Raw genomic sequence first — 22,873 nt, forward strand, 5'->3', positions numbered from 1 at the left:
TATATACAAATTAGAATTTCCTTTTAATTCTCAGAAACGGGTGAACGAATTTACACCAAATAAGAAAAAAGCCTCTTTCTGAACAAATAGCTACCTTTCTGCAAAATTTGGTGCAATTCCGCCCAGTACTTTTGGCGTTCTCACTGTTCAAAGTCCCTATGGAGAAATAAATGGGTAAAACGCGTTTTGCCTCCCCCACATTTTCTCAGCCCCCCCTAGACAGATCATTCTGAAACTTTCCAGACAGCAGTTGATATTTTGTGAAGATTCATCAAGAGGCGCCAAAGTTATTAGCAAAACAAAAAATGCTTTATCTATAGAAACTAGGTCCTAACTATAACTACCTAGTGGCGACCAGCACTAGAAGAAGAAAAAAAAAAATATATATATATATATATATATATATATATATATATATATATATATATATATATATACATATATACATACCACCATCAATGAGAAATTGTCTGGTTAGGAATAGTCTAGAGATGACAACCAAGGGAACATGGTTGCAGATGAATGTCTTTCATACATGTTGAAAGTGAAAGGCATGCAGCTATGAACTGGATATGAAGGAAATTATGTCACATTTTCCATAGACCATTGGCAATCAAGGAGTCTTATAATTGTAAAACTGAATATGCAGTATATGACCTGCAATGTGTATGTGGTTTGTTATATGTGGGCAGTATTAAATTACAAGTCCACAAAAGAATATTACAACATTTCAGAGCCATAACCAATAAAGACCAGTCATATCCTGTAGCCAGACATATTTCTGAAACACGAAGAGGCAATACAGACAGTAATAAATATTTTGTGATTGATGTAATTCCAACTCATTTTAGGGGAGAAAACAGGAAGACGAAATGCAGACAGTTGGAGAGTAAGTACATAATCAGGCTGAATAGTAAGATACCAAACAGTCTGAATGTGGAGGAAGATTGACATACATTCCTGTAAGGGGGCATAAGTAAGACGTTGTTTGCAAATAAAATAAGGAAAAAGTGAGCATGTAAATCGATGGATTTGAGATTGAAATTGTTATAGATCATGTAAAAGGATAATGGTTAGTAGGGTAAAAGCTGACATGTTTCTGTCAAAGGAGCTGTCTAATGACACATATGTAATGAATAATCAGGTCACGAGGAGAGGTGAGAATTGATTTGTGAAACTACAAGTGTAGAAGGGACAATAAATTGATTAAAAGCGAATAAATAATTGGGGATATGCATGTTTAATATCTGTAATGTGTGGCAATTAGGTGCTCTGCCAAAGTGGTCAGTTTGAGATAAAAATGTTTGTAGTGAGTTTGCCTGTCCCATGAATAGGTTGCCCTATCAGGGCTTTAATTTATATAATTGTAAAGGAAGTAAAAATGGGATATGTAGCTAACAAGGGAGGCCTGAAAATGCTATGCCCACTAGGGCATGGTTGTAGTATTTGAAATGAGATATGTGGTGGGTAAAACACAAATAGAAACTATTTGTGTGGAACACATAATTTAAAACATTGAATAAATGCTCTAAATAAACAGAAGGCTGACAGAGCAAGCTGAGATTACAGATAAACTGATTGAAACAACATGCCAGTAACATGGATGTAATGAGAACATGTTACATAATAAAATGTTAATGGAGAAATGAAAAATAATATCTGAAAGGGGAATCTCAAAGAACATTTGCCCGCCAGGTTTCCTGTTAATGTAGATGTTAAATGTAGATGTGTCAGGAAAGGACAGCTTGAATTATTGTGAATAACGATCTTAAAATGTATAGTCTGTTGTTTACGTGAATAAATTAGCAATCAAATGGGTGAAATATAAAGAGATCAAAATGGTGCGGCTTGTTATGTGAACAGTGTGAACAGTGTGATTGAAGAGCGTCATAGTAGAAGAGTGTCCAATAAACACATGGTGCGAAGTAACAAGTGGTCTGCACCTGGATTCTTATTTTCTGGGATCATTGGGCAAGGAATATTTTATATATTTTGCTAATAACTTTGGCGCCATTTGACAAATCTTCATGGAATGTTCTTCTTTGCCTAGTTGTGCATGGAAAGTTTCAGGGTCATCCGTCAAGTGGGAGCCAAAAAAAAGGGGGAGTTATAAAATGCTTTTTCCTGTTGTATGTCTATGGGGATTTTGCAATCTTTAGACACAGCTACAGCCCGAACCGCTGGACGGAATTACACCAAATTTGGCAGGAAGCTAGATCTTAGTCTGCAAACATCGCTTTTTGTAATTTGGTGTACATATGTGTAGTAGTTTCAGAGGTATTAAAGAAAAAAATATAGATACAGAGGGATGCAGATCTATTGGGGATCCACGTGTACCCAGGGGGGAACCCCCGTTATCCACAGATCCGATGCCCAATTTGAAAGAAAGAGAAAAAACTCACCCCTCACATACCACACCCCCTGCGCATGGCCCGAGGCCAGGCTCAGTGTGGGGTAGGTGCATGTGGGGGGTTGGATACAGGGCCTGGCGACAGGAGAGGCCCTGCGTCCAACCCTTGTAGCGCCTGCCCAAAGGCCATGTGCAGCAGCGATTAGATTAATTTAAGCCAGTAACATATTACTTTAAGGTAAACAAAAACATAGAAATTCACTGAAAAAACAAAGGTTACAGGGACTTTACAGTTAAGTTCATGTTTTACCCACACAAAACCATAGAAATTCAGCAGTTATAAGCCATACACTGCTGATGACCTTGCATTTGACATCACTCATAACATGTTCTTTGACATCATTTATGACATCATTGATGAGTTCTCCAATGACATAATTTATAACTTCACTGATGACTTCTCTAATTACATCATTGAAGATTACTCTGATGACATCATCCAACCTTCCTTTTCCAGCATATTGCTGTATAAATTGCTATGGGTTTACATATAGCATAGTTCACATTAAGAATCAACCACGGATCTATGGGAAAATCTCATTGAGTATGCAACTGGTTTCATTTGGAATTAAGATCATTGCAGTGTTTTACTATAATGTTGAAGAAAATAGAACATTACCAATGTTCTTTAAGGTACAAAAATGTATTGTGGACTTTTCTTTAGAAGATATAAAGGAAATACATTTTTTACAGTACTGTGAGACACTCTTGCAAAGAGGTCCGGGAGAGGAAGCACACCCTTAGGAAGGATTCTGATTGGTTCAAATGGATGTCTTTATTTAGAAGAAGTAGATTCCATATTTTTTGGTTTATTTCACTTTTGGAGTTTGGTGTTAGAAGATATAGTTGGCTTGCTCTCCTTTCCTGTTTGGCTTTGAAGGGAAGGATGTCTTCATCTGATTCAGACGAACAGCCAGGGGCTTCTGCACCAGCTTAGCCACTTCCGCCATCCAATCAATCCTTGGTCTGGTAATCTTTTTAAATGAGGCCAGGTGCCAAAAAGGTTTGCGCAAAGTATGGCACCGGTAAGCTTTGCAGGAAAGGGTTTTGCTGGGCGAGCAGAAATAAACAATATAGCATGAGTACCACAGGCATGTGCAGACACCGGAGCTCTGTGCATCCGAAAAGGCAGACCTAGTTGGCTGATGCTGCAGAGCTAGACAACTCTACAAGGGCTTCAGCATCATTTTCTCCAGGAGATACTCTGTCTGCGGATGTTCTAAGTGCAGAGGCAGGCAGAAAGCCTGCTTATTTTAATAAAGTTCTATTGTTGTGGGTTCATTTTAGTACCTTGCTTGGGCACATATATTTTAGCTTAGCTCAGGGCTGCGGCCTGTCCCCTTTTACCAAGATAATATGCTCTTTATTCATTTATTCATTTTAGAATGTCTTGCTTTTCAGTGGGGAAGTTTTATTTTTCCTAATCAGCTGCTATTCTGCAAGAACATTGTTAATATTATGATGCACAACATTTCTCATCATGTTTCTGACCCCAGGTTGACAAGGAACAGTATGAGACCAACACAAGATAATGCTTGGCATTGCAGCCACAAGAGCACACACGCAGTCTAACACTTAGGCACATGTCCACTTCATGCCAATTTCTCAGAACAAAAACATGCTTTTCTATAAAATACTACGTAGGCCAGAAGGAGATTGATAGGAGTCCTTCAGGTAAATGGGTGGGTAACGGGGTGGGTGCTCCAATCATGGACTGATTGGACTATTGCTGCTGTGCTCTCGCTAGAAGCTAGATGCTAGGCATTAGGCAGGAATTCTAAATACATGTTCATTGCAATATTTTGGTATTGTTCATCTTTTTCTCACTAACCATCACAATTGTAATTTTGTTATGCCCCATTACCCTAATAATTGCAGCTCATATATTTTATCGTAGATGGCAGTCTTTTCAATAAATATATTGATAACTACCTTGCATCTCTTTATTGCATGTGTGTGTGTATGAGACCTTTTTCTAATGAGAGAAAGGGTGAGATCTGTTCACTGCGATTTCCCTGAGAAGTCACTGGGGTGTCATGCTATGGCTGCCACAAGTCACCTTTTCCTATTGGGTTGGGTGAGGTGCCACTTGCAAGCCAGTATGGTTGGGCCAGCAGCCGCTATCTGGTGTGAGAATGACTAAGTCACCCACAAGTGGTGGTGCTGCCACCCCAAATCCAGCAGTCTTGTTCAAATAACTAGGGTCCTACAACACTATTTTGCTGCTTGTGCAAGCAAATCTTTTTTTCTTCAGAAACAAGCAGGTCTGCATAGGACAAGCTTATCCAAGAGCACAAGTGCCCCCCAGCCCGTAGGCTTTTTTAACCGTTTTTTGCAAAAGTATTTCCTTTTGGTTTTAATGAGATGCTGTTGGTGTTTGTTTCACAGCTCAAGTTGTATGTTTTTGTTCTACTCTTTTAAAGAAAATATAAAATATCAAAACAAATATAGAGCTACCCTATAGTTTTATGATCTATGGTGTTTGTACTTTTTTCCTTCTTCCAAACTCATACAAGGCTCTCGTGAGAGCAGGAACAACTAAATGCTTGCTCTCCCCCTTATATTTTGCCAGGTCTCACGCAAGACTTGCAAGATCATAACAATTCATTGAAATAAGAATTAACCATCTACTCATCACAGTACTTATCTTTTAAACACTTTCGCTCAAAAACAAGCACCACAATATTCATTCATACTAATAGAATGTATTGTGAATTAATCTACTCCTTTTTACTACTTGCAATCCTGTGAAGTCTCACAAGACCGTAAAAATTAGTTAAAACCAATATATAATCTTCACAGTAGTTATCCATTAGACACATCCTCTCTAACGCTAGTGGGACAGCATGCCGTTCTGCTGCCCCTTTATAAAGCATATTTACTTCATTTCCATAACACGTCCAATTTTACACAATAAAACGCAATAGTGGCCATTTCATTTCTAACATTCCAACAGCCATCGAATCAGAGAACTCAGTCTTGTGAGACTCACTGGAGCCTCTCGCTCCCGCAAGAGTGTGAAGGCTCATGGGAAAAAAGGGTCTCCCAACCAATCACATGCCTCCATTTTTAAATTTGTGCTCTCATTGGATTACCGCGTGACTCTTACGAGCCCAACTGTCCAAACATACAATTATTTTTTACCCTTAATTTCTCAAAAACTACTTAACAGATTTACATGAAATCACAAAAAGCACAATCTGCAGACCAATATCTAACATCTTGCCGAAATTGGTGTAATTCCATTCAGTAGTTTTTGCTACAGCTGTGTTTAAAGAAGTCAATGGAAAATGCGTGTGGTTTTTACTTTTGGGGAGTCCCTTTTTTTTCTCGACTCCTGCTTGATGGATCACCCCAAAACTTTCCAGGAAGGAGCGGATTAACTTTTTTGGGGGAAAGTTTTGTGAAGATTCATCTAACGAGGCAAAAGCTATTAGCAAACCAAAAAACGCTCCATCTATAGAAAATCAGACCTAACTATAAATACCTACTGGTGACCGCCAATAAGTAACATATAAATGAACCCATACAATTCTATAACATACAGAAATGCTCACAAAAATGAGTAAGTGGTACTTGAGGAGAAATATTTTTCTTTTCAATAATGACCTGTTTGAGCAAGAACACAAGAAACTGGAATAGCCACCTTCTTCGCCCCCATCTATGCAAATATGCAAAGTGGGCTGATGGGAAGAGCAGGTGCTCAGTGGTCTGGAGATAAGACAATGGGTGGACTACATAATATTGTGGGTCTGCTACATTAAAAATATGTGTATTATCTGGAGAGGCACCAAAGACTGAGCTGAGACTTTTATGGAAGTATTTAATGAAAATTAATTGAATTTGAAATTCACTTATAATATACGTGCCAAGTCTATTGAATTTTTAGATTTAAGACTTATTGTAGATCACGACAAACTTACCACCACACAATACTGGAAACCCAGTGCAAGTAATCGTGTGTGGTATGGTCGTAGGTTTCATCCGACTCCACTGAATTCCAGCATACCATACGGAGAACTTTTGAGAATAGGGATATCATGTAGTGCAGAAGAAGAGTACAAGTGTAATGCGACAGATTTGGTACCTGGATTCAAAATGAGAGGTTATACAGCTGAGGTTTTATCAGAAGCAGTAAGCAGAGTTACCAAGATGAAAAGAGATGATATTCTCTTCAAATCAAGCACTACATAAATCGATGATTGGATTGGATTACTGATTACCACAGACAGCATGGCCATATAATCTATATTAAGGAAATGCTAGCATCTGCTCAAGAATGATCCAGTGATAGGCACAATAATATCTAGGAGACCTTTGATAACATTTAGGAGAGCATGTACCGTGAGAGACACTTTGGTGGAGAGCAATATAGTTTGAGGGAATAGAAGGATTACAGATGGCCAAAACCATTAGAAGGCTTCTAGAAATGTAGCAGATGCAAGCCACATAGACATGGTGTGATTACATTAAACCTTATTTAGCACATTCACGGAGTGCCGGGTGCCTTATTTATCAATAAGGTGTTGTGTTTATGTTAAACGCGGTGGCGCGCGTTGTACCCAGGCACCATTGTCGGTCAGGAGCGGCAAGGGAATTGCCGTTTTCAAGTGTTTATAGATATAGATATATATAGATATATATGCATATGTGTATATATATATATATATACATTTTATTTATTTATTTTTAGATCGTCATTTCTATAGAAAGAGCGATTTTTGGTTTGCTTCAAACTTTGGCACTATTTAACAAATCTTCACTACACTTTCCAAAATAAAATGTTTGTCTACCTCAGGTCCTTCCGGGAGAGTTTTGGGGTGATCTGTCAAGCGGGAGCCGAGAAAAAAGTGGGGTACCAAAACTAGATTTCCCGATGCCTTTTCATAGGCTTTTCATCTGGCCCTTTAGACCTTGTGGGTGTGGTGCCTTGGGATTCTGCTCGTGGAGGAGCCTCAGGCCCCCACCAGCTCCCTGAAAGTAGCCTTATAGGGCAGTGCATACACTAGCGTATTTTTAATTGACGGGATGGCGCAGTGCCCTTCCAGGGCACCCCAAGTCATTATTCCTTTTGGGGGCCACAGGGACGGCCCCAGGGCCCTCGCGGCCCCACTGGCTCCTGAAGGCACCAGTATTATGTTTTTTTTATATGTTGGTGTGCCCCAAACATGTCACAGCTAGTCGCACATTGGAGGCTGCCGTGGGAGGCCAGAGCCCCCACATCCCTGCCGGCTCCCTGCTCCTGCAGCAGCCAACATTTTTTTTAATATTCATATGTGGTGTGTCAGTGCCTACCCGAGGCACCCACAGCACATCCCTCATCGGGGCCTGTGGGCTGCAGGGGGAAACCCAGGACCCCTGCAGCCCGCCGGCTTCCCTCTTTACATCCATCACGGATGCAGTGGGAGCCGGCATTGTTCCAACTCTTCAGGAGCAGTTTTCTTTTGCTTCCGAAGAGTGGTAGAAATTCAATATATTTTACAGCTTTCTTCTTTCACCTGACAGGACCAGATTTGTGCTTCTGTTCAGTGGATGAACACTGTACTTTTCCTTCCTGTGCCTACAGGCAGGGAAATAGATGGTGTCCCAGGGTTTGGGGACCCTGGAACACCATCACTGAGCCAGGCGTGGGGGCTGTGGGCCCTGGGCCATTGTATGACTCGGGTGGTCTCCCCCTCCCCTTTATTTAAAGCAGGGCCCTGGGGGATGGAGTCCCTGGGGCCTCTCCTGGCTTGGGGAGGGGTGAGCCATGCGGCCCTCTTCACCTTATTTAACCCATCACTCCCAGGGGATGGGGTCCCCCGGGACTCTTAGCGGCTCGAGGTGGTTGGGACCCCCCTTTTTCTTAGCCCCCCCTTGACGGATCACCCCAAAACTTTCAAAACAGCAGTGGAACCAACTGAAGTATACGTTTAAAAAATTATGTGAAGATTCATCAAGCAGCGCCAAAGTTATTGGCAAAACAAAAAACGCTCTTCCTATGGAAACTAGGTTCTAACTATAACTACCTACTGGCGACCTCCAGTAGGTTTTATATATATATATATATATATATATATATAGAGAGAGAGAGAGAGAGACAGACAGACAGACACATATATAGAGATATGTATTATTATATAGATATATGGATAGACATGCACAACTTAAGTATAATACCCAAGGGCTCAGTTTTTATGAGGCATCCTCTCAAACATAGCCACCCTGTGCGCTCAGTTACTTTCCTTGTTGGAGTTCATGGTGACCGCCCGCTGTTGTCACGGGGGAGGAGGACTTTGAATACATGCCAAGGAGCCACTGTTCACTACCATGCCAAGGAGCCACTGTTCACTTCCATGCCCTGGTCTGAGGAGGTCTATTGCGTGCCGGCAAGTCAGTCTGCTCTTACGTGACTAAGCACATTAGGAAACTGCACGTGAGACGCAAACAGAGAAGTACTGGAAATGGTTTGCCCTCACTTAGTCACCTGCCATATGAACATCCTCTTACATTCAAATCAGGAATGCCTCCCTCCGCAGGGACCATACCATTAGTGATACTGTAGAGAACAAGATTGTAAGTGCTGCTGACTCTGAGTACAATCAGTATATCCACATTTTCAGTAAAGGGCCTCATTCAAAGAAAGTCCTGTTTCGGGCACAAACGTGGGTTTACGTATGAACAGGGATCAATTTGGAGCACTTTTTGCCTGCACAGATTTCACCTGGTAAGGCCTGGTGGAGTTCGTGGGTGCAAAACTAGCTCACGTGCTGCATTAACGTACTTCAGCAGGTAAGCCGGCCTCTGACCCTCGTGCATTTTCAGGTCAGAGATGCCAGTTCAACGCATGCAAGGGAGTTATGGCAGTTTTCACTGTAACCACTGTAACGCAGGAAGGCAGCAGGATTGCATGACGTATCGATGTGGCATGTGTAGCAGCCATCACGCATGGCGGTACACCCGAGCACCTCGCATGAATTGTACTGTAATGGACGCTCTGCGCCAAAGCCCCTGATTAATAGCCCGGCACAGTAGCTGCCAACGAAGCACTAAATGCTCCCGCACCCCCGAGGCCCCCCGAGCGGCAACGGCTGCCAGTTCTGGTTGCATGTTCACAAAGAAAGCAAGGTCAAACGGACAATACTGAGAGGGAAAAAAACGGGTTACGGAAACAGCGAGCATTGAATGCTTTTTTCAGCGCTATTCCAAAGCCGGTAGTGCTACAGAGGTAATTCAATACAATTCGGGCTATACAAACGTTTTATTGTACATGTGGGTGCGAAATCAGGACACATGGTTGGGGCGTGATGTACAAAATCATTTTTCGGTCGTAAAGCCTGCCATACACAACATCACACGCTGGAGCGTAGATTGGTCTGTAAGATATGGGTGGGGTGCGGTGAGTGTCAGATTTTCCTACAATCACTTGGCACATAATGTTAAAATACATTACCTCCTCTACCCTATTTCTCATCCCAGTATTTACTAACATGAGGTGTTCCACCTCTACCCAGGCCCACGTGCCCTAGCCAGAACCAATCAAAACAAGCATTTGCAATGCAACGGGTCTCGCGTTTGCTCATGTTCGAGCTGATAGCTTTGTAAACTCCTAACCCGACTTTTCACCTATCGGCAAAAGTGCATTTATGTACGTAAGCTGAAAAAGTGCATTTAACTATGTAAAGCGTTCGACATCTGCCAAGCGAAATCGCGCTAGTAAATTAGAGAAAAAGTAGTCCACGAGCCGGACAGAAAACCGCGAGCCTCGCATGTTTTCTGTACTTGGTCGATGCGCTCGAGGAGGGCTAGCCACCGGAAAAGGCATGACGTGTGCATGCCTTCGACTAATGAAAGCAAGCAGATTTCAATAGGCAAGCCCACTAACCAATGAAAAACACTGACGTGAAGTCGACAGGGCTCCGAGCCCTTTTCTAAACCCTAAAGCGTCTCGCTCTGATACGCATGCGCGAGCGCATGCAACGCAGGCTCGACCCTAAAAAGGTTTTTAGTTCAAAGACCCTCCCCTCCTTCTAATCTCCAATCACCCTTCACCAAACCTGGTGATAAAAGGGCATGGGGCCCAGGAAACATCCTGTTTTTTTCGTCTGCTCAAGTTCCCAAGATTTGTGCTTTTGAGCCATTTCCGGACAAGATAAACCCTGGGAGGCTGGGCCTCTTGGGGCTGGATGTGTGGCTTACTTGTACTTGCCTACCTGATGGGGTGCTGTGCTGGGCACTGAGTCTGGGGGTGGGAGTACTCTCCCTGGCTGTCTCCCCATGTTTCTTGGGTTGGCTGGGCCTTCATGGTTTGTGGTTATTTTTTGCCATGGCTTGGGATTTATAGTCGAGGGGACTTACCTGCTATGTGTGCTCCCTGGTCAGTGCGTGTTCTCTGTGTCTTTGTGATGTGGAAGCTGCGGCTGTGAGGTCGCTTGCCTGGGGCTTTTCTTTTTTCTATGCCCCTCGTCGCAAGTTGCTCCTGTGTTGATTGTGAGGCGTGGTCTATGGCGCACTTTGTCCCACCTGTGTGGTGGTTGCATCCACCGTATTATGCTGCTGGTGTTTTCATCTCCGCGCTCTTGGGTTGAGGTGCATCTGGATGCCGCTGTCTTGTCCGGCAGCGGTGTCTCTCCACACTTGGATGCAGCAAGGTGCGGGGCAGATTTCAGGCTGACGAGGGCTGGTTTCGCATGAGGGAGGGGAGGGTCTTTGCACTAAAACCTTTTTTGATTGGTTCTGGCTAGGGCATGAGGGCCTGGATAGAGGTGGAACACCTCATGTTATAAGTATTGGGATGAGAAACAGTGTATCGGGATTAATGAGAATTACCAGTAAGTAATGAATTCTCTACACGACAAGCAGGGCGCATGAGGGGGATTTTAGAGGCAGTGGAAAGGTAGAGGACTAAGTGAGAGAAAACTCCATATTTCGTAAACTAGCATTTTTTAAATCTTTCAAAACAGAGAGAGGGAGAGACTGCATCTGCATTTATTTTTGTCTGTGTGTATGGAAAAATACCTTGTAAAATCAGGCAGACACCTCACCATACCTGACAGAAAGCACCTGTACCCAACTATTTATCAGAAGGTATATTTATTAGGTAGGTGTAACACTTCAAACACCCCCCTGAAGCTACGTCCCTGATCACAGAGTTTGCAACTGCAACATGCAAACTGCCTATTTGTTTTGAAAATCATTTTACGATTCAGTACACACTATCAAATAGCAAAATTACTTTAGAAACCCATACCAAAGCGCTATGTGGAAAGGGCACGTATAGGGCATCTTTTTTCAAATAGCTCACTAAGATAGGTATCAATGTTTTACAATCAAAATCCAGCCGCAAAACATTGAAATTTCACGAACACATCAAAGGAGAATTTAATCCATTTCCAAATAGGAATGTCTCCTTTGGATGCCTTCCCTTTTGTGAATGTTAAAAAACATTTTTTGGGGAGTTGGCAGTGGTCCACGAAACCAACGGCCACTTTCAACTGTGAAACAAAAAAAACAAAAAACTTTTCATTGTTCTAAATGCAGCACAGTTTCCTTTAAGGAAAACAGGCTGCATAAAAAAGTTACTTTAATTGAAATGTGGTCACAGATATGGTGGTTTGCTGACCCAGCAGGTCACCATTCATGGCATCCAATCCTAGTGAGACACAATTTACGACCTACCTCATAAATATTGACGAGATAGGTCAGATTGCGTCCCACTGTGTTTCGTAATTTTGTGACCCGACCTATTAGTACATAGGTCAGTTCGCAAAATTCCTTCCCACTCGCAAATTTCGTACATAGGGCACTTCGGGCCAGATGTATGTACTTTTTTCATGTTGCAAGTGGCACAATTCGCAGAATCGTCCCATTTGTGACAAGAAAAAAGCATTTTGGTATATACAGACCCTATTTTGCGATTCAGTAATCTATTTACCGAATCGCAAAATAAGTTTGCGATTTGTAATTAGGAAGGAGGGTTCCCTTCTCATTGCGAGTCGCAGTGTGATGTAGGATTGTTTTGTGACCGTGAATGCGGTCACAAAACAATTGCAGTTAGCACCAATTTCAAACTGGTGCTAACCCATTCGCAAATGGGAATGGGTGCCCAAGGGACCCCTTCCCCTTTGTGAATGGTAGCGTAAATATTTTTAGCAGGCATTGGTCCCATGGACCAATGCCTGCTCTGAAAAAATTGAAAAGAAAACTTTGCATTTTTGTTTTTTAAATGCATCCCGTTTTCCTTTAAGGAAAACTGGCTGCATTTTAAAAACAAACTGCTTTATTTAAAAGCAGTCACAGACATGGTGGTCTGCTGTCCCCAGCAGGCCACCATACCTGTGATGACGGCCATTCCCAATGGGTTCTCAAATTGCAACCTACATCATGAATATTTATGAGGTAGGTCATTTGTGACCCCATTAGGAATCGCAAACAGTGTCATTGACACTGTTGTACTTCAGGTTTTGCAAGTCGCAAATTGAGAGTCGCTAAAACTCGCAATTTGCGAGTTGCAAAACCTAATATTCATACATGTGGCACTCCATTTGTAAACAAATAAGTGCAGGATCACACTACAGTTGCAAAACTCCAGGTTTGTTGGATACCAAGGCTGACTAGTCTTGATTGCATCTCATGCCTCTCTCTTCCACTACTCTACACTTCGTGTTTTTTTTATCTCACTCTTGCAGGTTCCTTTTCAGTTTTGCTTTCTTTGTCATCTTTTCCCTATCATTCTCTTTCTCTATCCTTCTCCCTTTCTCATACTCTGGGTCAAAGTCTGATGCTGAAAAACAAGTATAAGACCCACAAAAATGAGCATCTTTGTCCACTTCAAGCAAACACTGACACAAGTTAAGCACTTAAAAAATGTTGGAGGTTGAGGAACAAGGAAGGAAGTGATTAGATGACAACCAGGAAAATCACACTGAATTGCAGAAAATCTATTATTTCATTATATACCAGGAAGGTTACTGCTAATGGCAAAGTGATAAAAAGTAAGTTCATTTGCTAAAAAAAAGTATTTCCAGAATTTGTCAAACCTTTGATGGATAAGGTAAGGGCACTGCAAGGAACAATTCTGGAAATTTGAAGGACTAGTACTACCAGCAATCTCGTTTAACTCATTGCTAAACACAGGAACGGTTCTGGAGGAATTAAAATGGCAGGGATTCTTAAATTAGGCAAATTAACCTTAAACTGAATAAGTAATCCAATATTAAATTCCATTCATATATAATTTCTATTCGTAGAGTGCATTGATGCCAAATTTTCTGGTGCTACAGAAAAAAGACCATAATCTACCGAGCTGAGCAGTCAACATTTACAAGTCATGTAGATCAGGGGTAAGAACTGAGATCTAAACAGGGAGCAACTAGGTTTCCGAAAACGTAATCTGTTGGTTACAGTAGAAAGTGTCCAAATGTGTAAGATCAGAACCAAAATGTGCTCTTGTTGGAGCAGACTTTGTAAAATGTTGATTCTGGTGAAGAACAAGCACACTGGAAAATACTTGAGACGTTGCTGGGGCTTACAAGGAAAGGCCAAAAGACTGTGATGAAGTCCACTGGCATAGTGGTGACATTACAGATGATATGACCAGTGTTGACCAGGCTGAGACAATGTAAGGGGAAATCTGTCTACAGGACGTTAAGTGAACCAGGACAAAAAGTTGAGGTTCACATGTCCCTTATAAGCTGGAAAAAAGGACTTTTGGTGTTGTTTAGAGGTCGGTGGATGCAGAGCATGTAAAAAAAATTGAGGATGCCCCAGCTGCCAACTTAGCCTCTGCAGAGTCACAGTCATATGTGAGGAAGCCTTATCTGACTCAACTGACGGAGGCCCTTGGTCTTGTAGTCGGAAAGCCAAAGGACTGCCAAGTGACAATGGCAGTTTCAGAGCCCTATTTAGGGGAGGGCGACTGTCATTGGTTTTCCCTGCTAGGATTTGCTACCTGTGTCCCTGGAATCTTGGGCAGAAAAAGCAGTCAATGGCCCTGACACACAGGGAGAAAACGTATACGTCATGCTCATTAACTTTTTTTTTTAAACACATTTTTGCTTTCGGAGTGAGTTTCAGAAAAAACTGAACGCTGAGCAGGGCCATAGAAACAGGGCACCCACTCAGCCTTCTCCTCCACCTGCCGTGCATCTACCACACAGGAGGTTCCACCGAAGGCACAGAGAATTTCATCAGGCAAGGGGGCATCTCTCAATAATGCCAGGTAATCTGCTGTCATGGAGTTGGAGGCCACAGCCCCCACCAGTGGGTTGGCTTGTCACCCCCCAAAGTATAAATTAACCCTTCATTGTTGGATTTTGCAGAAAAAATTGACTGAAAATAGTGATTTTGGTGCACTTAACTGGGGATACAGGTAGAAAAACTGGAGAGGGTAATGCGAAGGAGGCACCTCTAACAGAAAGGGAGAGGTGAAAGTACACCACCACACACCCTCTACAAACACTTCAAGATAAACTCACCAAAGTGCGATGGCTGGACAGCGCTAACCCAATTTTGGTTCCTACAACTAAAAAAACAACCACCCACTTGGACACAAGGGGGTATTTCATTTAAAATACAACGCTAATTAGATTGGATGAGCCAGCCTCACCCACTGGTTGTGGCATGCTTGTTCATTGGCGACCTCATCCCACCCTGGTAAAATGGAACAACAAGGGCAGACTCAACCTCATTAAGAGGGAGTTCTTGATAAAACTTACCCTGGGTTTATCTTAAGATATTTTTAGTCTGTCTGGATCCCATCTTGTCTACTGAGCTTTATCAAGAACTCCCTCTTAATGAGGTCGAGTCTGCCGTGGTATACTATCTGACCAGGTGGTATAAAGTCGCCGGTGATGAGCCATGCCATAAAAGGTGGGTGAGGCTTCCCCATCCAATCTAATTGGAACTCTATTATAAATTATATACACCCTCGTGATTCCAGGCAGGGTTGTTTTTTTCAGTTGTAGGGACCAAAATAAGCCCTACACTGTTCTGCCATTGTACTTTGGTTTGTTTATCTTAATACAAATGAGGCATACAGGTTCAGATTGGAAACACACATAGGGCAAGTAACAAACACTGCTCTGCCGACAAAACTGTAAGAAAAGGCAACAAACATATAGAGCAAACTATTAGAACAGGGAGCACTGTTTGCATAGAAAAACAAAGAAAAAAAAACAGTTGCCAGATCACTGGTACTTATCTTGTGGTAAAATACAGAAAAATAAGTAACAGCTCTCTTTGTGGACCCTGACAATTGTGGTAAACAGAAGGAATAAAGTATTACGTCATGCCCTGAAATAATCATTACAATACTTTTATGATTTTTCCTAGCATCTGTAGAAATAAAGTAGTGACTACAAATGTTACGCCATTACTGTAATGAAATCATCCAATCTGTAGTTGAAACACACAATCAAGAAGTCCTTTAGTATAAGGGCCACATCATCCTGTGGCCTAACAGTTCACCTACAAACACTGTTTTGCTATAAACGTGATAGAAATTGTTTCTACCTATTCTTAGAAGATGGCCACACAGGCTCTTTCTATTAGTCATTCCATATTACCTCCTGATAGCACCAATTTATCTTTCTAAGCCTGAAAATCTAACAGTTTAATTTTCTCTACTGAGCACAATTCAAATCATGACCCAAGCCTCCCATTCTTTTAATTAGTTTGATGTGACATATTTGAGACTTTTCTCATTTCCTCCTATACTTTTTAATCAATTGTATCCATGCTAAGTACAATGTTCTAAATGTGGCCTTGTACTATGGTAAGATAACGTCCACTACCCCTCCTTTCAATGCCCCTTTTAAGGAGGTTTCCTATGCACCCATTTTTGAAAGTCACAGCATGACACTGTTTGCACCTTATCTAGTAGACTTTGAGATCATGACTCGTCACCTTCATGCCTAACAACGCACATCTGTCTGTCTAAAAGCACTGACCCAATGCAGCACCCTCTGAATCTCCACTATAGGTCCTATGCCACAGAAAACTCACACATCATCTACTATGCTTTTATAACTATCTTATCAGAAGCTGTCAATTTATTTTCAAATCAACCACTACCCCCATTTGATTTCAGTAAACATTTGAATGTCTTGTGTGGACAATGCCAAATGTCTTTGCACATTCCAAATATTAAATAGCTGTCTTATGTATTATATCTACATTATTGCTTTTATGCACACCATTCCTAAACCCATCCTACTTCACTCTAATTAGCTTTTGTCTAGCGAGGCATTTAAACACATCGTCATTAATTATGGCTTTGAAAGACACCTCTCTAATTAAGTTATCAGATGACAAAAAGGCATTGACCAGTAAAAATGATAAGAAAACATTCAGAAATCCTTTACATTATTAGCTACTGGATTTTTTCACTGTATCCAGAGAAGGTCCAGATGTTAACTCATATATATTTTACATACGTTGGACCTAACAACAGAACATTTTTCTTCACTTGACAGGTTTTGTCAACCCACAGAACTTACACTTAGGAATTAATCAACCACCTGGTCATTTCTCCCCGCAATCCGCAGGATCAATGGGTGGAAATCTCACTACCGATTGAAGGAGGAGAGCATTTACTCCCTGGAGGGAAATTGTTTTTCAGGCTCAGTCGTCTCGGCAAGGTATGATCTTATTTTGGGTGGTGTAAACCCTTCTACTGCTGGAACTCTAATAACAAAAAGTATTACGCCAGCAGTGGTGGAAGGGATAGATGCAAATGAGGTCCACTTGGGTACAGAGATGCATGACAGAGGGCTCGCTGGCTGAATTTACTTTCATGACAGCATTTGTTACCTACCACCAGACTTTCTTTAAAAGGCAGCTACTTAGCCTCGGGCAGTTTACAAGGTTACCAGCTGGCAATGTGCTTTGCACTTTTTATGAAATTTGGGCCAGTAAGTTTGATTTAGGTGATTTTAGCCATACCTCATTACCTACATCAGATAAGCACTGCTCTATAGCCCTTTAAATCACCTACTACACTTAATGTAGTGTAACAAATTCCTTATACTTTTTGTCCAATATAGACGTACTCCCAGCACTGATGCAGTGTGATCTTCAAAGTTTATCATTAATATCTTCCATCTCTCACCTATGTTGTGGCTAGCAAGCATATCTTCTCACCTGTCCAGTAGATGGTTACTCCCTTTAAAGTGCGCTTTCTTAAATTTTACTTGCACAAATTCCCCCTTCAGTCTGCATCTGCATTAAATTGTACCCAAGTCATGGTTCATGATCGCTGTACTTTAATCCACCTCTCAGCAATTAAACCCCCATTCTTCACTAGAACCAGATCCAGAGTTGCTCCTTGACTGGTGCATTCCATGATAAAACCTACTTGCCTATAGGTGTCCCTTACGTTATACAAAAATCTCTCTAGTATTACTTAACAGCACCTTTTCCTTTACATTTCTGTACACCTGTAGTCATTCACTATATAACAGAATACTCTTTGGTAGCAGCACTTTTAGTTGCCGATTACAGCATCCTGATTTACGGTGCTGAGATTCGGAGGTATGTAACAGGATCCTAGGATTTAGGATTCCATTCTTCCTTTCGCTCATTTGCCTCCAAAATCACTCATCACTATACATTTCAAATGAAGATTAATATAATACTAGACTCAGATGGCATCTTCTCTTTTTAATATAAAGAGATGTGGCTGATGACTTTAATATTAAAATCATAGTCGTAAGCCTTATAGTGCCACATATGTCTTTTTCCCACAATATCAATAACTCCTTGAAGAGGAATAAACTCAAAGGTTCGATAATCTTTTCAACTGTCTTGTCTGTCATCAAATTTGATATCACTTTACCTTTAATACTGTCATGTTCCACAATCAACTTTCAGTTCTAACACTAAACATCTAGAGATACAAAATGATAATTCACTGAAATGTAATCTTTATAAAGAACCTTCAATATTCAACTATTTTTCTTCCCATTTTGTACTTCTTTTTTAGGTCTTAACACTTCAGATTCATCCAAATAGATGTACCCGATGATCATGTATGGTGCTCTTACTAACCCAAATAGAACTGTAGCCACAGAACAGTAGTTTGAATGCGAGGCCAAGGTCAATGGACAATGGGACAATGGACTGAAAGACTAAAGTACTCTTTTTTCACAAACTTTGGCAATAAACAGCAAAAGCTGACCATTCATGGAGACAATATTATATCCCTGTGTTGCACCATAACATTTTAAAATTAGCTTGAAGACCATTTGTTTGGACCATGTTTTGACCCAGAGCTTCCTTTACCTGCTGTTTAAGTGGTCCTGGCAAGCCCGGACCTCAGAGGCGCTGGGATGACCACCATCCACCAATTGCTGCACAACCTGATTCACATCCAGGATGCGTCCCATCAAGCTGTTCATCTCCTGGTCCAGACTTTCAAACCTGAATGGACACAAGCACAAAAGATTTAATCCATGAATGCCCCAAATAATACAATCCATTTTGAATGCTAGAATAGTTACTATTTGGAGGAAAAACCTGAATGCTCCCTAACAGCTTAAAAAATTCAACCGGCATACCATACCCTTTACATAAACTTAATGTCTTATGTTATTTGTTTGTCTTTAGTGTACTTTACACATGTATACTGTTTGAAGATAATGCCTTTTGGCTTTCATCAAATATCCCACCATTTTCATAAACCAAATTTAGCATGTTTCTGCTGAGGGAAGTCAACACTCAAACACCGTCTAAGTCCAAAGTGTGTCAAATTTAGGGAAGGGCCATTTAATACTTGAAGTTGCTCAAATTCCGTTGAGCAGTAGTCTGCACAAAAAGTCTATACAAGGTATGTCCTGGGGTACAAAGCTCTCAGGGATTGGCCTTAAAATTTCTATAGTCATGTGGCAAACATAGCTCACACAGAGCATGCAGCCATGGCACATGTCCAGTTTCACAGTTTCCCGAAGACATCCGCTGCTCAAACCAGTTTTGTGTGAGCAAAAATGATGCGAAAAACATACATATAAAAAAGTAAAGATTATCTGAAAAACACAAAACCTAATATTCTGGAATTACAAAATTACCTCTCTGGATCATAAGTCCCTCACTACAAAAGTCACCCTTAATTGGTGGGCTCTCTTCCCACAGACCACTGTCCTTTACATGGTCATTAGTTCTCAGTAGAGTATTTGTTCATTAATTAGTTCATCCTGAGTCCTGCCAGAGGTAAGTGATGTCTACACATGAGTCAAACCCAACACGCATGGATTAATCATGTGTAACATAAAGAACAATCAGAACCCCTATCCAGGATCAAAAGAATACTAATGGCTTTGTCTCCTCATATACTGCTCTTTCTATTGCATTTTTATGCAACCCACTAAGAATATGGTCTGAATGTAAGAATAACCCACATATTTCTTCTTCTTAACCTTCACCCACTCCATACATACTCAACAGTGGGTTGCTTCCTTCTGCCCTACATTAAATATCCACTTATTTTCAGATACCTTATACCTTTGAGATTTATGACATTGCAAATTCCTGGCATCTTCCTTCATCTCATGTGCCTCCAGAGAGAGTGTTCTGTCTAATCAGGAGGCAGAATGAAATAAAATAATTTTCTAGGATCACACAATTTGGTCAAGAGGGAAAGCTGGGATTGATCCCATGTTTTCCATGTTTCTGGTTTCACAGTTTACAGTTCAGCCAGAGGATTTCTCTCCTTCATTTGACATCAAACCTTAATGCTTTGACTTTAATTCTTGGTGCATATTAAGGGGCTTCAGCATCCAAGAGAACCTCAAGATCCTCCACGTTTTCTTATTACGTACTTACACCAAAGTTTTGGTTTGATATAAGTGTTTTCTATCTCTGTTAAAAAAATAAGAGAAGCAGAGAAATATGTTCTGAAAATGATTACCCAAGACCGCACAAATTGTCACAGGGGAGGCCCCCAATAATGAAAAAACATGCCTTCTGGTCCACAGTTTCTATCATGCTCATTATTATCCAACAACTAAGTGCATGTGGTTACGATAGTGAGATGCAGCGACTACTCTCACCCAACATTTTCCACGGTGCTATGGAATCTGTCCACACTTTAACTACAGATTTCACAACAAGCTTTTTTTTCGTAAAGTAGTGAAGCTAGGATTTGTCAAGTCTTATAGTGGAATGGCTAAAACTTTCCTACAGTCCCATGTCTGACAATAGAGGTTGGGTGTTTGTGTCTGCAAATCTTGTTGGGGATCTTTGTCATGGATTATTATAGCACCTGCTCCCTTAACAGAGCATATTTCTAAGCACAGTTAAGAGACTAAAGTCATAAGGAGATCATGAGGCTTAAGATTCTATTTCATTCTAGTTCAATAATCAAGTTACTTCCTTTGTGCACTTAATTCACCAAGGTAGTGATCGCGAGCAGACAAGGCCTACCCCAGGGTGAGGTTGAGGATAGCAGCTCAGCTACAGCACAACACAGTTTTGTCAAATCTATGACTGTTGTAGAGATTAGGGCCTTAATTTAGAGGATATTAGGGATGAAACTTTCAAAATAACTTCATGATTCACTGTGACACCATATGCATGCTGATATTCCTCCACGTCCACCTTCAATGTCCTTCAATGTCACCTTGTGCTCTCTGGCATCAATGTGGCCCTCGGTCACACCAGAGAACGTAATTTGTGGCCCTTGATAAAATGTGTGTGAGTGCTCATACCTTAGGACAAACTCTACAGCTGCTATGCTTGCCCCCAATGAGTGCTGGCAGTGGAAGCACACAGCAGGGTGAGGAAATAATGCAGTGGCCCTGCTACACCTGCCCCCAACTGGCAAATGGCATAGACACGGACAACATCCTGCACCTCTATGCTTCCCAACAGTAACTGCTACCCAATTCCCTGGTGCTCATATGGCTTGGCCAGTGCATAGCCACTATCCATGCACTTTGAGTACTGGGCGCAGACATGGCCTTTAGCTATTCCCAATGTCCTGTCACTATACTGTGAAGACCTAAAGGGTATAGCCCTCGCCAGACCATACGAGTATTGCTATAAGGCATGACAATCAGTCATGCCCAACACTTTGCCTTGAATTCCCTGTGAGCATGACAGCATGCAGTCATGATCTGCAGGTACTAGGGCATGATATGGTCTTTGGTCAATATCCCTTTACCTGTTTTTTAAATATGTTGTTTGATATTTGAGGATCTAACCTAGATTCATAAACCCCTTGGAGGTGTTTTTGGACACCCTGAGCATAAAACTGCACCCAAAAATAAGCATATTGTTGTGTGAACCATGGTTTGGGCCCAACACATTTTCTTAAGACCCTGTAGCCAAAATGTGACTTTCTATATTGTGCCCTGGCGGGGAAGAAATATGTCCAGCCTGTCCCTACATGGCACAACAACATTTGTGACCAGAACAGAGTCAGTAGACCCCTAGTTTGTGTCTGCAGCCCTCATAACGGCCGATGGAAGAAATAACATTTTACTCCTTAAAGGAAACCAGATGGGCCAGATCTGCTCGAAAGTTCTGCAAGCACATTTGCTTACAAGCCTAAAATTTGGAACTTTATAAAATTGCAAGAAGACTGGCATAGTTATTTAAACGGCAAAATCAAGGGAACAGCCCCAAGGGCCCACTGACAAAATCGCAGTTCTTCCAAGGCTTCTTTAATCTTTGCAACAGACAGGGCACCAGCTTAACAGGCTGCAGCTTCTGAATATCTACCGCTAACAGTGTTATTACATAAATAAGCACAACAGTGGTCACAAAATGCCACAAGTCCTATTGAGAGAGATATTATATAAATAAACCAATTATCTTAACACATCCCTGCAAACAAACCTCACACTCATGCACAGTTACACGCCTCTAACATAACCGAGAAATCATACAACCCAGGCAATGCTAATATACCTAACAGTGCAGTAGTGACACCAATACCGAATAAATAGAACATTCTAGTCATTGTAATTATATTTCCTGTGATTCCCACTTGTTAATGCCCGTGGTCCATGCTTGACCTTTCTCTAACTTCACCACATTTAGTTTTCACCTCTCACCTGATTTCCAAGCTTTGGAAAAGTTGCACTCCCCTTTCATTACCAACTTGTCTGTGTAGGCAACAATCCAATCAACAACTTCTAGATTCACAATCTTCAAACCAAGTGTTTTTGTTTTTATAATAGTTCCCCATCGCCCGCATCAGTCCAGGGTCCCTTAACCAAATAAGCATTTTGGAGGCAGCAGCCTTCCTTTTCAGTGATACAAAGGAAACATGCCAGTAGTGGTAAGCAGCTGGTCCTATGTGCTACCATTAGTGAAGGACAACTATTTGCAATCTAAAACTATTCTGTTCACTCTTTCAACCAGACTATTAGTTTGTTGACTGCACAATGGAGTTCTTTCATTTCTCCAGGAACTCATGTGTCCTCCTTGAGCTGAACTGGACACTATTTTCATTAGTAGTGATATTGGGAATAGAAATAGCTAAGT

General features: G+C 41.4%; 1 protein-coding gene across 2 annotated transcripts in view; it reads right to left on the bottom strand.

The window, feature by feature from the left end:
* Window positions 1–22,873, bottom strand: part of SPTBN4 (spectrin beta, non-erythrocytic 4) — a 1,652,494-nt gene that overhangs the window by 1,317,712 nt on the left and 311,909 nt on the right. For both annotated transcript variants that reach the window (XM_069207217.1, XM_069207216.1), the window contains exon 15: window positions 18,671–18,808. In XM_069207217.1, the coding sequence (XP_069063318.1) occupies window positions 18,671–18,808 (138 nt within the window). The remainder of the gene's footprint in view (window positions 1–18,670; window positions 18,809–22,873) is intronic.

Source organism: Pleurodeles waltl, chromosome 9 (genome assembly GCF_031143425.1).
Source record: "Pleurodeles waltl isolate 20211129_DDA chromosome 9, aPleWal1.hap1.20221129, whole genome shotgun sequence".
NCBI classification, from domain to species: Eukaryota; Metazoa; Chordata; class Amphibia; order Caudata; family Salamandridae; genus Pleurodeles; species Pleurodeles waltl.